Here is a 12,805-nt window from a genome sequence, read left to right on the forward strand (position 1 = left end):
TTCTGGGGTTTGAACTCAGGGCCTCTTGAGTGCTAGGCAGGCACTCTATCACTTGAGCCACTCCATGAGCCAAAAACTTACACATTTTTAAAACCTTATAATTTTTTTGGTGGTACTTGGTTTTTTTTGTTTGGTTGGTTTTTGTTTTGTTTTGTTTGGGGTTGGGGTTTGAGCTCGGGCTTCATACTCCCAAAGCAGGCATTCTACCGCTTCAGCCACGCCTCCAGTCCATTTTGCTCATTATTTTAGAGGCAGGGTTTCATGAACTATTTGCCCAGGCTGGCCTCAAACCCTTATTCTCCCAATCTCAGCCTCCCAAGTAGCTAGAATTATAGACTTGAGCCACAGGCTCCCTGATGGTACTGGGGTCTGAACTCAGGGCTTCATACTTGGAAAGCAGGTGTTCTAATGCTTGAGCCACACCTCTAGTCCCTTATAATTACTTTTTTAAGATGATTTCTCCATGGTTTATATAATTATAAACACTTTTTTTTTTTTTAGCAATTATGAACTGGCTGTGATAACCAGAAAAAAATTAATATACTAGCAATCATACATGCTGTCTGGCTAAAATTATAACTATACTTCCTGAATGTTTCACCAGGTGCAAAGTAGACTTGAGAAGTCAGCTGAGAATACAGAGCTCTTGCTGAGCATGCACAAGGCCTGGGGTCCCCTTCCCAGCAGAAAGAAGATAATAATAAAGAAAAAAGAAATCAAACTTCGACCATCACATTCTGCTACTTGTTTCTAAAGCCAGAATCAGAATTCAGTTTCCTACTGTAAGTAGCAACCTCATGCTGGCTATTTCACAGAGTAACCCTTTCCTAGAGCACCCATCTTGCTGACAGGGTGTTGGAAACACTGTAAAACCAGCTTCCACTGCCTTAGGTGAGGCTCAGTAAACACAACCACCCAGCAGCAGGAGATAAGGCAGGGGTGGTCTCCTTACCCTTTTATTAAATAAACTGCATTATTTCACTTACAACTTATAATTACACCTATCCTGTTATTAAGAACCAACAGATGAGAGTGATATTTTCAAGGGAAACTTGGTAACCAGCATTTAGCACACAGACTGGACAGGGTAAGGGCTTAATAAGCATTAGTGTTCACTGTTGTTATCGTCACCATCATTATTGATGGATATCTTGCATAATTCTGTTAGTTTCCCGTAGGCCATTTTGATGTATGTGTCACGTAAGTTACACCATCTTTTCAGACTCTTAACTTCTTAACTCTGGGCTGTTTCCACATTATTTCAAAGAACATAATTAGAAATTGAAGTGTCTGCTCCATACCCTATCTCCTTGAGCTTTAATATATTTTAAACTCTCTTCCCTTACCTAATTTTTTCAGAAAGCACTTGAAATTATCAAAACTTTTTTCCCAATCATATAAAAATTCTGCAATCGCCAGCATAATTATCACTAGTAAGGAGCAGTTAGAATAATTCAGCCCCTGAGATTTGAGTTAGGGAAGGTCTAGAACAGTGAGATTAGTGGAAATCTGTCTTTATAGGGATGCGCTCAAGGGTTAGAAGCATCTGAGATATCAGGTACTAAAGCAAAAAAAGACTCCACACAGCTCTATCTCCCACTTTCTACCTAGCAGAAATCTGACCCCGTAGAAATTAGACTCCAAACAAATCAACCACACAAACAAGCAATGTAAATACACCAGTACTGCCTGAAGAGAGGGAAAGGCAAATCCAAAGAGTATGGCTCTGAGTTTACTGACAAGGTATTAATAGACTGGGCCCAGACAGATAAGTTTCTAGTCTACACCCTGTACACAGTAGACACTTAATAAATGGCATGGAATGAAGGATGAAAAGACAATAAGGAGAGTTGGGGCCATAGCTCAGTGGTACAGCATGTGCTTAGCATGTGTGAGACCTTGGGTTCAAACCCCAATTTTAATTAAATGTAAAAGACAGTGAGGGGAGGGAGTGGGAGAAGCGAGCACCCTTTCTCTTGCTCATTCTAATACCTGCCAAGCCTGCCAGGCTCTGATGATTGCTGTAACCAGCCATCTTCTAGCATCATCTATATTCATTAAGGACTTCAGATCATAATATGCCCAGGTGGGTATCACCATCACACAGACACACAGACAGACACACACGCACACACACACACACACACACACACACCAGCACTTGTGAAAAAGAGACAAGTTGATGTCTAAAGATGCCTAAGGAAATACTATACATGAGCCCTCTGCCAAGAGGACTGGAAGAAATGTCAGACATATCTCTACTTGCAAGAGTTCACAAACCCAGGCTGGTGCAGGGGCTCGAGTGGGAGAACGCCTGCCTTCCAAGCATGAGGCCCTGAATTCAAACCTCAGTAGAGCGGAGAGAGAGAGAGAATTCACAAACAGAAACTATTACTAGAGAAATCACACTGAGAACCTAAATTCCTGATTAAGGGTAGCGGTGTAGCTCAATGGTAGAGCACTTGCCTGGCATGTAGGAGGCCCTGGGTTCCATTCCCAGCACTGCAAAAACATAAAATAAATCAATCCTTGGTTAGTGAGCACAGATACTGCAAAGGCTTTGCACTTGGAGGCTAGGAACTTACTTATGTCAAGTGCATTTTTAAAGTGCTGATGAAACAAAAAAGAAAACACAACGATGCTGATCCCTGTGCATCGCTCTTCCCCAGTGATGTGGGGAAACAGTCAAGCAGGCCAATAATTTCAGGAACTTCTTAAGGCTTCTGTCCTAAGAAGGGAGTTTAAATGAGGGGTCTAAAATCTAATTTTAGTTTCTTGCCTACATATAATATGATTCGGGTTATATCTTTCTTACCTCCTGCTCCAGAAAAATTATCATGTTACAGTTTGGTACTTTCTGTGGATGGCAAGACTATTTCTCTTTTCTACTTAAATTTCAATATTCTATAGGAAAAGGATAAATCACAAAGAGAGGCAGTCATTAGGACAAGCATTCTAAGTAAGAAACTACAAAAAAGTGGTGAAAGCAGCTTGTCAGTGGTAGCAGACAGCTGTCTGTATAAATCACCATCCTCCCATGGAGTCTCATTGGTCAGCATCTCTGCTCTGATGACACGGCAATACAAGAAAACTGTCTCCCAAACGTCTCTGCACAAGCCATTTCCAGCCTCCTGCAAAGCCTCTCCCAGCTCGGTTTGTCTGATCTCCCTGAAGCCCCTCCTGCCTCCTGCCATTCTGCCTTCCCAGCAGCCAGAAGGATATTTTTAAACAGATAGCTCATGCCACTCCCTGATCACATCCTTCTATGGTTTTGCACCGCTCTTAAAATACAGTCCAGTCTCCACTCCATGGTGCACTTGACACTGGAGACCTTAAGAACCTTACACAGGGCTGGGAGTGAGGCTCAGGGGGACAGCGAGAGCTGGGCATGCCCAAGGGCCTGGCTTCCATCCCCAGTACCAACAAACCCAAGAAAAGATGGCCTTCCCCAGCCTCACAGCTCCTGCACGTGCACTCTCCTGCTCTCCAAACACTCCAGAAACTTCCCCACCTCAGCACTTTCATATGCACTGCTTCCTAAGACCTGAAACACCCAGTGCCTAGCACAGAGCCTGGCACAGAGTAATTCCACCAGGAGGAGTTCTTCAATAAGTCAGACATGGTCATACACAACTGTAATTCCAGTACTAGGGTGGCTGAGCAGAACTGCAGTCAGCTTTTAAGTGAGACCCTGTCTCAAAGTTAATAAATAAGTAAATGAGACAGATTTTCTATGTTTATATGTATGTATGGACACATATAACATTATCAGTACTACAACTATATAAACAAACCTACATGGTACATTATATACTAATGAATTTTGGGGTTTGGATTGGCACTAACTTGATCAAACTTATTTGATGCTGGTGTAAAAGTCTGTCCCCTCTCTAAATTCAATGTTCATTACAAACACAATCTCTTGCTTATTTCAGTGTTGCCAAGGACCACAGTACATAAATGTTTCCTAAATGTACCCAATAGTTCATAGTAATGAACTGAGCTGAATTTCAGGCATTTGAATCCATGTCAGGGGTCTCAAACCTTGGTGTGATCTACAACTGCCTCAGAACCTCCCAAACACTAATATTTATTTGCCCTTCTTTTCCTTAATAATGTCAGTCTTGAGCTGGACACCGGTGGTTCATGCCTATAATCCTAGCTACTCAGAAGACAGAGATCAGGAAGATGGAGGTTGAAAGCCAGCCTGGGCAAACAGTTCATGAGATCCTATCTCAAAAAAACCCATTCAAAAGAAAAGAAAAAAAAAAAAAAAAAGGTCTGGTGGAATGGCTCAAGGTGTAGGCCCTGAGTTCAAACCTCAGTACCAAAAAAAAAAAAAAAAAAGTCAGTCTTAAATGGCAAGTGCTCTCTGTGTTTCCCAAAACAAAAAGGAATTGGTTCAGTGTCCTATTGTTCTGTAGCTACCTAACAAACTCCATGAGAGCCTGCTCGCAACAATTACAAACATTATCATGTATATCATGTGCAACTCCTAACAGTGCCATATGGACCGTGACAAGGAAGGTAAGTCATCTCGGCAGCAGCCTCTGCACTTGGGTGACTCTGGTCAAAAATTTGCTCTTATATCATGGCACAGCATTTATAAAGACAGCCCAGTTTCAAATGGAAAAGCAGAGAACTGCTATTTTTCAGCAAGACAAGTTTGTTTACTCCCATGGGAGATAAACAAACATAGCCACCAGGGATAGCCTAGGACAAAATGTACTTGACCCACAATAGATAAACCAAAAGTCTGAGAACAAGCTCAGTGTCCTGCCCTCTCAGCTGAAATCACTATGTGCATCTTTCAGAGGAGGAAAAGCAAATATACCATGCTGGAGGTGACTCAAGCAGTAAAGCCACCTGCCTTGAAAGCTCCAAGCCCTGAGTTCAAACCTCAGTACCAAAAAGCAAACAAACAAACAAAAAACCCATGATCTGGGCACATGTGGCTCACGCCTATAAACCTAGCTACTTAGAAGGCAGAGATCAGGAGGATTGCAGTTGGAGGCCAGTCAGGGCAAATAGTTCATGAGACCCTATCTCAAAAAAAACCATGATATAAAAGGGCTGGCGGAATAGCTGAAGGTGTGGCCCTGAGTTCAGACCCCAGAACCACAAAAAAAAAAAAAGAAAAGGCATGCAGCGTGCATTGAATCCATCTAACTAAGCTGGAGTCTCTAGTCTCCACTTGTTCAGGGTGGGGCTTAGCTACTTAACTTACAGGGCTGGGGGTGTAGCTCTGGGGAGAGTACTTGTCTTGCATGTGCAAGGCCCTGGGTTCCATCCCCAGCAAAACACACACACACACACACACACACACACACACACACACACACACACACACACAAAGGATGTACCACATGCTAAAGGAAGACTCAAGAATACAGGCAGTTTTGTCAGCTAAGCACAGGCAGAGTAGGGCAAAAAGCAGTGTCAACATCTAAATTCAGTTCAATTCCCACTAAAGTACGGGGTGGGGGTGAGGTCATTTAATTGCTCAGTGCCTTAGCTTCCTTCTAAGAGGTTGAGAGGCCAGTACACTGAATACACCAACATGTTAATTACTTACCAAATGCATGCAAACATCTAAACCCTGCAGACACTAATCAGAAGGCTACATTTTGATGATTAAGCAAAACAAAAATCAGTGTAGTATTTGTCATTCAGGGGGTCTGTTCACCTGCTCACCTTCTCAGAGGCCTTCCATCAAAACTGCAGTGTATGCTCTTTTGTGTAGCTCCCCCACCATCTCTCCTTTTACTGGCATCCTAATAAATCTTTGCTTTCTTCTTTAAAAAACAAAATGTAGCTGGGCATGGTGACACACAGCTGTAATCCCAGGACTTAGGAGGCTGAAGCAGAAAGACTGCAAATATACAGACAGCCTGAGCCAAATAGTGAGTGTGAGGAAAGCCTTGATACATAGGGAGACCCTGTGTTAAAAAAAAAAAAAAGGAAAAAAAACTAATGGCACTGCATTCTCCCCATCTTTATATTTCTGTGGGTTCCCCTCCCTCTGAATATATAATTACCTGAAGTCATTTTTTTTCTGGTACTGAAGTTTTGAACTCAGGGCCTCTCACTTGCTACATAGGCACTCTACCACTTGAGCCACACCCCAAGCCTTGAAATCATCTTATTTATTTGTGTTTATTCTCTCTTTCTCAGTCATGAGACTAAGAATATTTGCCTTTGTTACTTTGTTATCCTGCCTAGGTCAACATCTATTTTTGGGGTTTTGGTTTTGGTTTTTTTTTTTTTTTTTTTTTTTGACAGTACTGGGAATTGGACCCAGAGCCTTATACAGGCAAGACAAGTGTTCAACTGCTGAGCTACACCTCCAGTTCAGCAACTGCTTGTTGAAAGAATTAATACTAGGTCCCAAATAATTTGAAAAAGAATACCACTAGAGAACTAACCCTATCTGATTTTAAGATTTATTATAAAGGTAGAATAATTTGAGACTGTGTGATAATAACATAAAGACAGACAAATAGATCAAAGGAACAAAATGGAGTCCAAAACAGACCCACCCATAAAAGGATAACTGATTTTCAACAAAAGTGCAAACTCAATGAGAATGATAGTCTTTTCAAAAAATAGTATTGAGGCCAGGCGCTGTAGCTCATGCCTGTAATCCTAGCTACTCAGAAAGCAGAGATCAGGAGGATCGCAGTTTGAAGCCAGCCCCGGCAAATAGTTCATGAGACTCTGTCTTGAAAAAAACTACCATACACACAAAAAACAAGGCTGGCAGAATGCCTCAAGTGGTACAGCACCTGCTTAGCAAGTATGAGGTACTGATTCAAGCTCCCATACCACCAACAAAAAAAAAGAGAGAGAAAACAGAAAAATGAAAAGCAAAGTCACAGACTCGGAGAAAATATTTCTAATTCTGATAAAAGATCACAAGGATGAAAGGTAATACAAAGAGCATATAAAGGAATTCTGAGATCTCAATAATAGGAACACAAACAGCTAGACAAAAATAGGCAAGAGATTTGAACAGACACATCATCAAACGTAACACACTGATGCCAAGTAAGCATATGAAGAGCTAATGAGCTGGAGTTGCGGCTCCCAGAACAGCACCTAACTAAGCCCTGAGTTCAAATCCCAATACTGAGAAGAGAGAAAAGACAGGGAAGGAAGGAAAGAGGGAGGAAGGGAGGGAGGAAGGAAATTATTAGTGATTAGGAAAAATACAAATTAAAACTACAATGAGGTCAAACCTCAGTACCACCAAAAAATTTTTTTAAAAACCACTACAGTGGGAAACCATGACACACTCACTAACAAAATGAAAAGGACTGGTTATACCATGTGTGGCGAGGGTGTGCATGAACTCTGTGTAACTCTTATAGACTGCTGGCAGACTATAAACAGTATAACCACTTTTGAAAACAGGTTGCCAATTTCTGAAAAAATTAAATCCACCTACTATGTGAACAGCCATTCCCACTTGTAGGTATTTACCAAAGAGAAATGAAATGTGTCCAGGAAAACTAAAGGAGCATTCAGAACATCTATTATTTGTGATAGCCAAACTCTGCAAACAATCAAATGCCCATCAACAGGTGGAAGGAAAGCAAACAGTAGATCCTACAACAGAATACTGTACAACTAGGCAATCAGAAGGCATGAACATGGGCTGGCAGAGTGGCTCAAGCAGTAGAGCTCCTGCCTAACAAACACAAGGCCCCGAGTTCAAGCCCCAGCACTGGAGGGTTAAAGGGGAGATGGGATGAACTGTTTGATGGTTCATTGTTCAATACACTACAACACAGATGAATCTCAGCAAAAGTATGCTAAGAAGCCAGATCCTCCCCCCCAAAAAAAGTGGTAGGGGACATACTGATTCCATTTATCTAAAATTCTAGGAAATGCAAACTAATGTAAAGCACAATAGCTGCCTGAGAAACACGTGGTGAGGTGCAGTAATGGGCACCAGGAAACCTCGCAAGGGATGATGGATGTATGCTAGTTTGACTGTGGTAATGGTATTCCAACTGTATACATATGTCAAAAGTTATCACATTGTACACTTAAAATGTGCAATTTAACCCCTCACCAACAAATATATCCAAATTTTTAAAATTTATTTTTTAAAAAATTCAATTTAGGCCAAGCATGATGGCTCAATGCTGTAATCCTCACTCCTCTGGAGGCCAAGATAGGAAAGATTTCGATTTGAAGCCAGCCTGGGGGTGAGGGAGGGAAGCTCATGAGACCCCCTGTCAAGCAATGCTGGGCGTGGTGGTACTCACCTATTAGGGAGCTTAAATAGGAAGATCTTGGTCCAGAATGGCCCTGGGGGTTGGGGATTTAGCTCAGTGGATGAGCACTTGGGGGGGGGGAAACAGAACAGCCCTGTGCATAAAGCGAGACCTATCTCAAAAATAACCAACGCAATAAAAAGGCTAGTGTAGTGGCTTAAGTGGTAGAGCACCTGCCTACCAAGTGTGAGGCCCTGAGTGCAACTCCCATTACTGCCCCCCAAAAAGATATATATATATATACAATTTATTGCATGTTATTTGTATCTCAATATCTCAATAAAGCTAATTTTAACAATAAATAAAACAAGCTGGCTGAAGTGGGGATGGCCCGCAACCCCAACAACTTAGGAGACTGAAGTTGGAGGATCATAAGTTCGAGGCCAACCAGGGCTAACAGTCTCAAAAAAAAAAAAAAAAAAAAGCCCACAAATTAAATAAGTAATAAAAGTCTTACAACCAATTACGTGTGCAATATTCAACAAACTGACTTTTTAGGTAGTTAGTGCTTTTTTGTGTAACAGGTGAATGTGGCCAGTCAAGGCTGGAGAGCAGAAGGAATTACTCCTCACAAGCTGTCATCCCTACCACTTGCCGCTTTGGCTTTGCCCACACTTCCCTGGTCTAAACTAGCAAGCTGGACAATGTCCAGTCTATTACCCCTCGGAGCCCCTCTCCCCGCCCCCAGCCCCAGTCTTTTTGTCTCCTAAAGCAGCAGATCCTTACTTGTCTGGAAGAGCAGACACAAGGAACAAAAGGCTCAATGACTATTTGACAGATTAAAGAATAGAGAACTGTTTTATTTAAGAGCTCCCTAAAGAATCAGAGCATTCGAAGCTCTATGCTGTCCTGTTGAGACGCAGTTAAATATTGCCCAGATCAGCAAGTACAAGACCTGTCCCAGTCACTCACTTCCTAACACTTTACAATTTTCTTTCTTTCCCCTTTTTTGTTCCAGATTCATGAATGAGTAACACACAGGTGTATTGGAGACACTCTAATATTTTGCAAGGTGTCTCATTCAAAAAGCCCCAACAGCTTGAAATCATTTTTCAAATGTCTAAAACGGTGGCCATAACTAAAAACCATGGAAAAGCATAGACAATGGATCTTGTGTGTGAGTCGTGATACAAAATAGCAGGATCATTATTTGAGAAGCAGAGGTCACACTAGTGTTTAGCAACAAAATTAAGACTTACAAATGATTAGCAATAGTTATAAAATAATAGCAACATTATAATTAACTTTGGCATTCTGACTCCACCACTTATTAGCTGAACGACATAAGGCAAGTTTCTTAACTTCTGAAACTCAGTTCACTCATCTTTAGAACGGGATAATCATACTACCGGCCTCGGGATTGTTGGGAGAGTTAAACGTGTTCGTCTTCATTATCGTCTCCTAATGAGAGTTAACTGAATGTGAGCTACGAACTACCATGAACTTTCAAAGGCTCTCATTAACTCACTAATCCTTCTGACTCAGTTTCAAATGCTGTGCTATCATTTACTAGCATATTACTTCTGAGCCCTCAGTTTCCACATCCGGAAAACGGGAACCATTATAGCGACCTGACTTTTAAGGCTGTAGTGAAGGATTAAATAACTACATAAAGCTCCCTTCCCTCGCACGTCCCAAAGTGAAGATCGCAGAGGAAGGAAATACTTCTAGTGGCTGCAGACACCGTCAGTTTTTCCATTTCTGGAGCGTGAGGAATGGGAGGAAAGGAGATGTAGAGCGGCACAGCGAAGGGTCAGGGGGTCCTGCGTGAAGTTCCCAAAAATGCGCGCCAGCGGCGGGGTGACCGAGAGCGACTCCCCCGCTGCGGGCCGGGCCTGTCGCTGGTCCCCTCGCGGGTCCCGGGCCGAGGAGCCTCCCCGAGCGAGCGGGGTTATTTCGGAATCACCATGAGGCAATTCTCATGAGGCAATGGGTCAGGAATGCGGCGCCGAGCCGGGCCGCTGGCGTCCGCGGTCCCCGGGGCGGCTCTACCTGCCCCCGGCCCCACGGGCATCCCCGGGCTGCGGGAGCCGGAACTCGGGGAGGCAGGAAATGAATGGGGACCCGCGGGGTGGGGGCGCGGAGGGCCGGGCCCCGAGCCCCGGGAGGCCGGAGTGGGGGGTGGGGGGGTAGGAGGGAGCCTGTCCCTGTCCCCAACACACACACACACACGCACACTCCATCCGCCACCAGATCCGAAGCCCGGCCGGGCGCCCCCTCCAGACAGGGCTGGGCGAACGCGACGGGGACCGGGCCAAGGCCCCGGCCGGGCCCCTCGGGGCTCCTCACCTCCGCGATGTCATGTTCCTCCCGCCCTCCGGCTCCGCGACGGACCCGCTCCTTGCTCAGGCTCCGCTGGGCCCGGTCACATCGGGCTGGCCCGAGGGAGGCCCGCTCCGGACCGGACGGGGGGCAGAGCCAGCCGGCCGCGCGCAGACCCCCCTCCAGGCCTGGGGATCCCGGACACTGTGCAGCCGCCCCCCGGCCCGGCTCGCTCCTCCTCCGCCCCCGCCCCTCGGCGGCGGCGCCGGCGTAACGTCACCTCGCGCGACACTCGCCGCCACTTCCTGCTTCCCGTCGGCCGGGGACTGAGCGCGGTGGCGGCGGCCGGTCCTGGCGGCTCAGTGGCTCGCGCCAGTTCCCGGGTCACGGGGGCTTCCTCCTTTAGTCGTGGCTGCAGGGTCCCTGTCACCCGCTCAGTGCCCCTCCCCGCCCCAGCTGGCCAGTCGGGATCCGTTCTTTTCATTCCCCTCCTCGCTGCGCCACTTACTAACTGTGCAACCTTGGGAAGGTCACTTAATTTCTCCGAATCTCGGGTTCCTCCATTCCTTAACTCCTGTAAAACACAGGTAGTAATTGTATTTTGTTTAGGGGGTGATTGCCAGGACTCAGTGTGTCAAATGCTTAGGACTGGGCCCGGCCTCACTTGAGTGCTTTGTAATCCTCAGCTGTTATTATAGCTAGACATCTGCTGAGTGTTTTCCTCTCGTTAGGCACTGTTTTAGATTAGGAGGATATAACAATGCACAACAACAAAAATCCCTGTGCTGTGGTGGGAGGAGTTACAGAAAAACATTTTAAATATACATATAAACACATAGAAATTTGAAGTTTTATATAAACGCATAACTGCATATGTGCTACATGCAGCTATTGGAGATGTAACGTGTGAGAAAGGAAGGAAGGAGGGGCGAGGAAGAAAGGAAGGAAAACCACAAGGCTGGGCTCGTAGCTCACCTCTTTAATCCTAGCTACTCAGGAGGCAGGGATTAGGAGGATGTCAGTTCAAGGCCAAGCTCAGCAAAGAGTTTGCAAGACCCCATTTCATCCAATAGCTGGGCACAGTAGCCCTGCCTGTCCTCGCTATGCTGGGAAGCACAAATAGGACTGAAGTCCAGGCTGGTCCTGGCATAAAAGAGGCCCTATCATAACAAAACCAACACAGGCAGGGCACAGGTGGTTCACACCTGTAATCCTATAATTGGGAGGTAGAGATCAGGAGGATCGAAGTTTTGAAGCCAACCTGAGCAAATACTTTTCGAGACCTTGTCTTGAAAATACTCAACATAAAACGAGGCTGGTGGAGTGGCTCAAGTGCTATAGCGCATGTGTGAGGCACTGTGTTCAAACCTAGTATCACCAAAATATATTAAAAAAAAAAAAAGGAAACTGTTCCTTATACTGGATGCTTTCTGGAGCAACGAATTGCTGTGAATCAGAGCACAGCTTCTGTTCATGTCTGTCACTCACAAAATTTCATGACTTTCCTTTTTGGTTGTGGTGGTGGTATTGGGGTTTGAACTCAGGGCTTCATACTTGTTAGGCAGGTGCTCTACTACTGCTTGAGTCACATCCCTAACCCTTTTCTTTCTTTTTCAGTCAAGAACTTTCACTTTCTCACTTAACTGAAGTTCTTTCTGGCTTCTCTTCACCTTATCCAAAATGCCTGCATCACCACTCTTACATTTGGGAGCCACTGTGAAGTAAAGTAAGGTTTACTGGAACACAAGCATTGCAGTGACACAGCATGCAATTTAAAATTTACAAATTATTTATTTCTGGAATTTTTCCAATTAATATTTTCAGACTGCAGTTGGCTGCAGCTAACTGAAACTTAGGAAAGGAAAACCCTCAAAAGGAGGAAGAGATTACTGCATGACCAGTTTTTTTTTGTTTCGGTAACAAGGTCTTACTCAATAAGTTGCCCAAGCTGGCCTTGAACTCATGATTCTCCTGCCTCAGCCTCTCAAGTACAGTAAAGGTTCTGAGGCTGGAGGCTGCCTCCTAGGAGTGAAAAATAGAGAAGTCTGTGGCAGGTGTGGAGGAAGGGCCAAGGGAGACTAGTAGATGAGCTTGGGGAAGGGTAGAGATGGAACAGAGTTCTGTATTTTATCTAAATAGCTTTGGTTTTTACTCAGTGAAATGGAAAGTCGGTGGAAGATTTTCAGTGGAGAAGGGATACAATGTATCCCTGAATCAAGACTGAATCAAGAGCGCAAGGCTAGAAACAGACCAGTTCAGAA

General features: G+C 44.5%; 1 protein-coding gene and 1 non-coding gene across 3 annotated transcripts in view; one reads left to right on the plus strand and one right to left on the minus strand.

Moving 5' to 3' along the window:
• Window positions 1-10,788, minus strand: part of Ptpn11 (protein tyrosine phosphatase non-receptor type 11) — an 80,105-nt gene extending 69,317 nt beyond the window's left edge. The window contains exon 1 of one of the 2 annotated variants that reach the window (XM_074060850.1): window positions 10,572-10,788. In XM_074060850.1, the coding sequence (XP_073916951.1) occupies window positions 10,572-10,585 (14 nt within the window). In that variant the 5' untranslated portion in view covers window positions 10,586-10,788. The remainder of the gene's footprint in view (window positions 1-10,571) is intronic. The other variant, XM_020179298.2, reaches the window with a different exon arrangement.
• On the plus strand, window positions 2,437-2,508 carry Trnaa-ggc (transfer RNA alanine (anticodon GGC)). Its single transcript has one exon. It is a non-coding gene; the product is annotated as a tRNA-Ala (tRNA).
• Window positions 10,789-12,805: the final 2,017 nt, after the last annotated feature.

Source organism: Castor canadensis, chromosome 18, assembly GCF_047511655.1.
Source record: "Castor canadensis chromosome 18, mCasCan1.hap1v2, whole genome shotgun sequence".
Taxonomy (NCBI): Eukaryota; Metazoa; Chordata; class Mammalia; order Rodentia; family Castoridae; genus Castor; species Castor canadensis.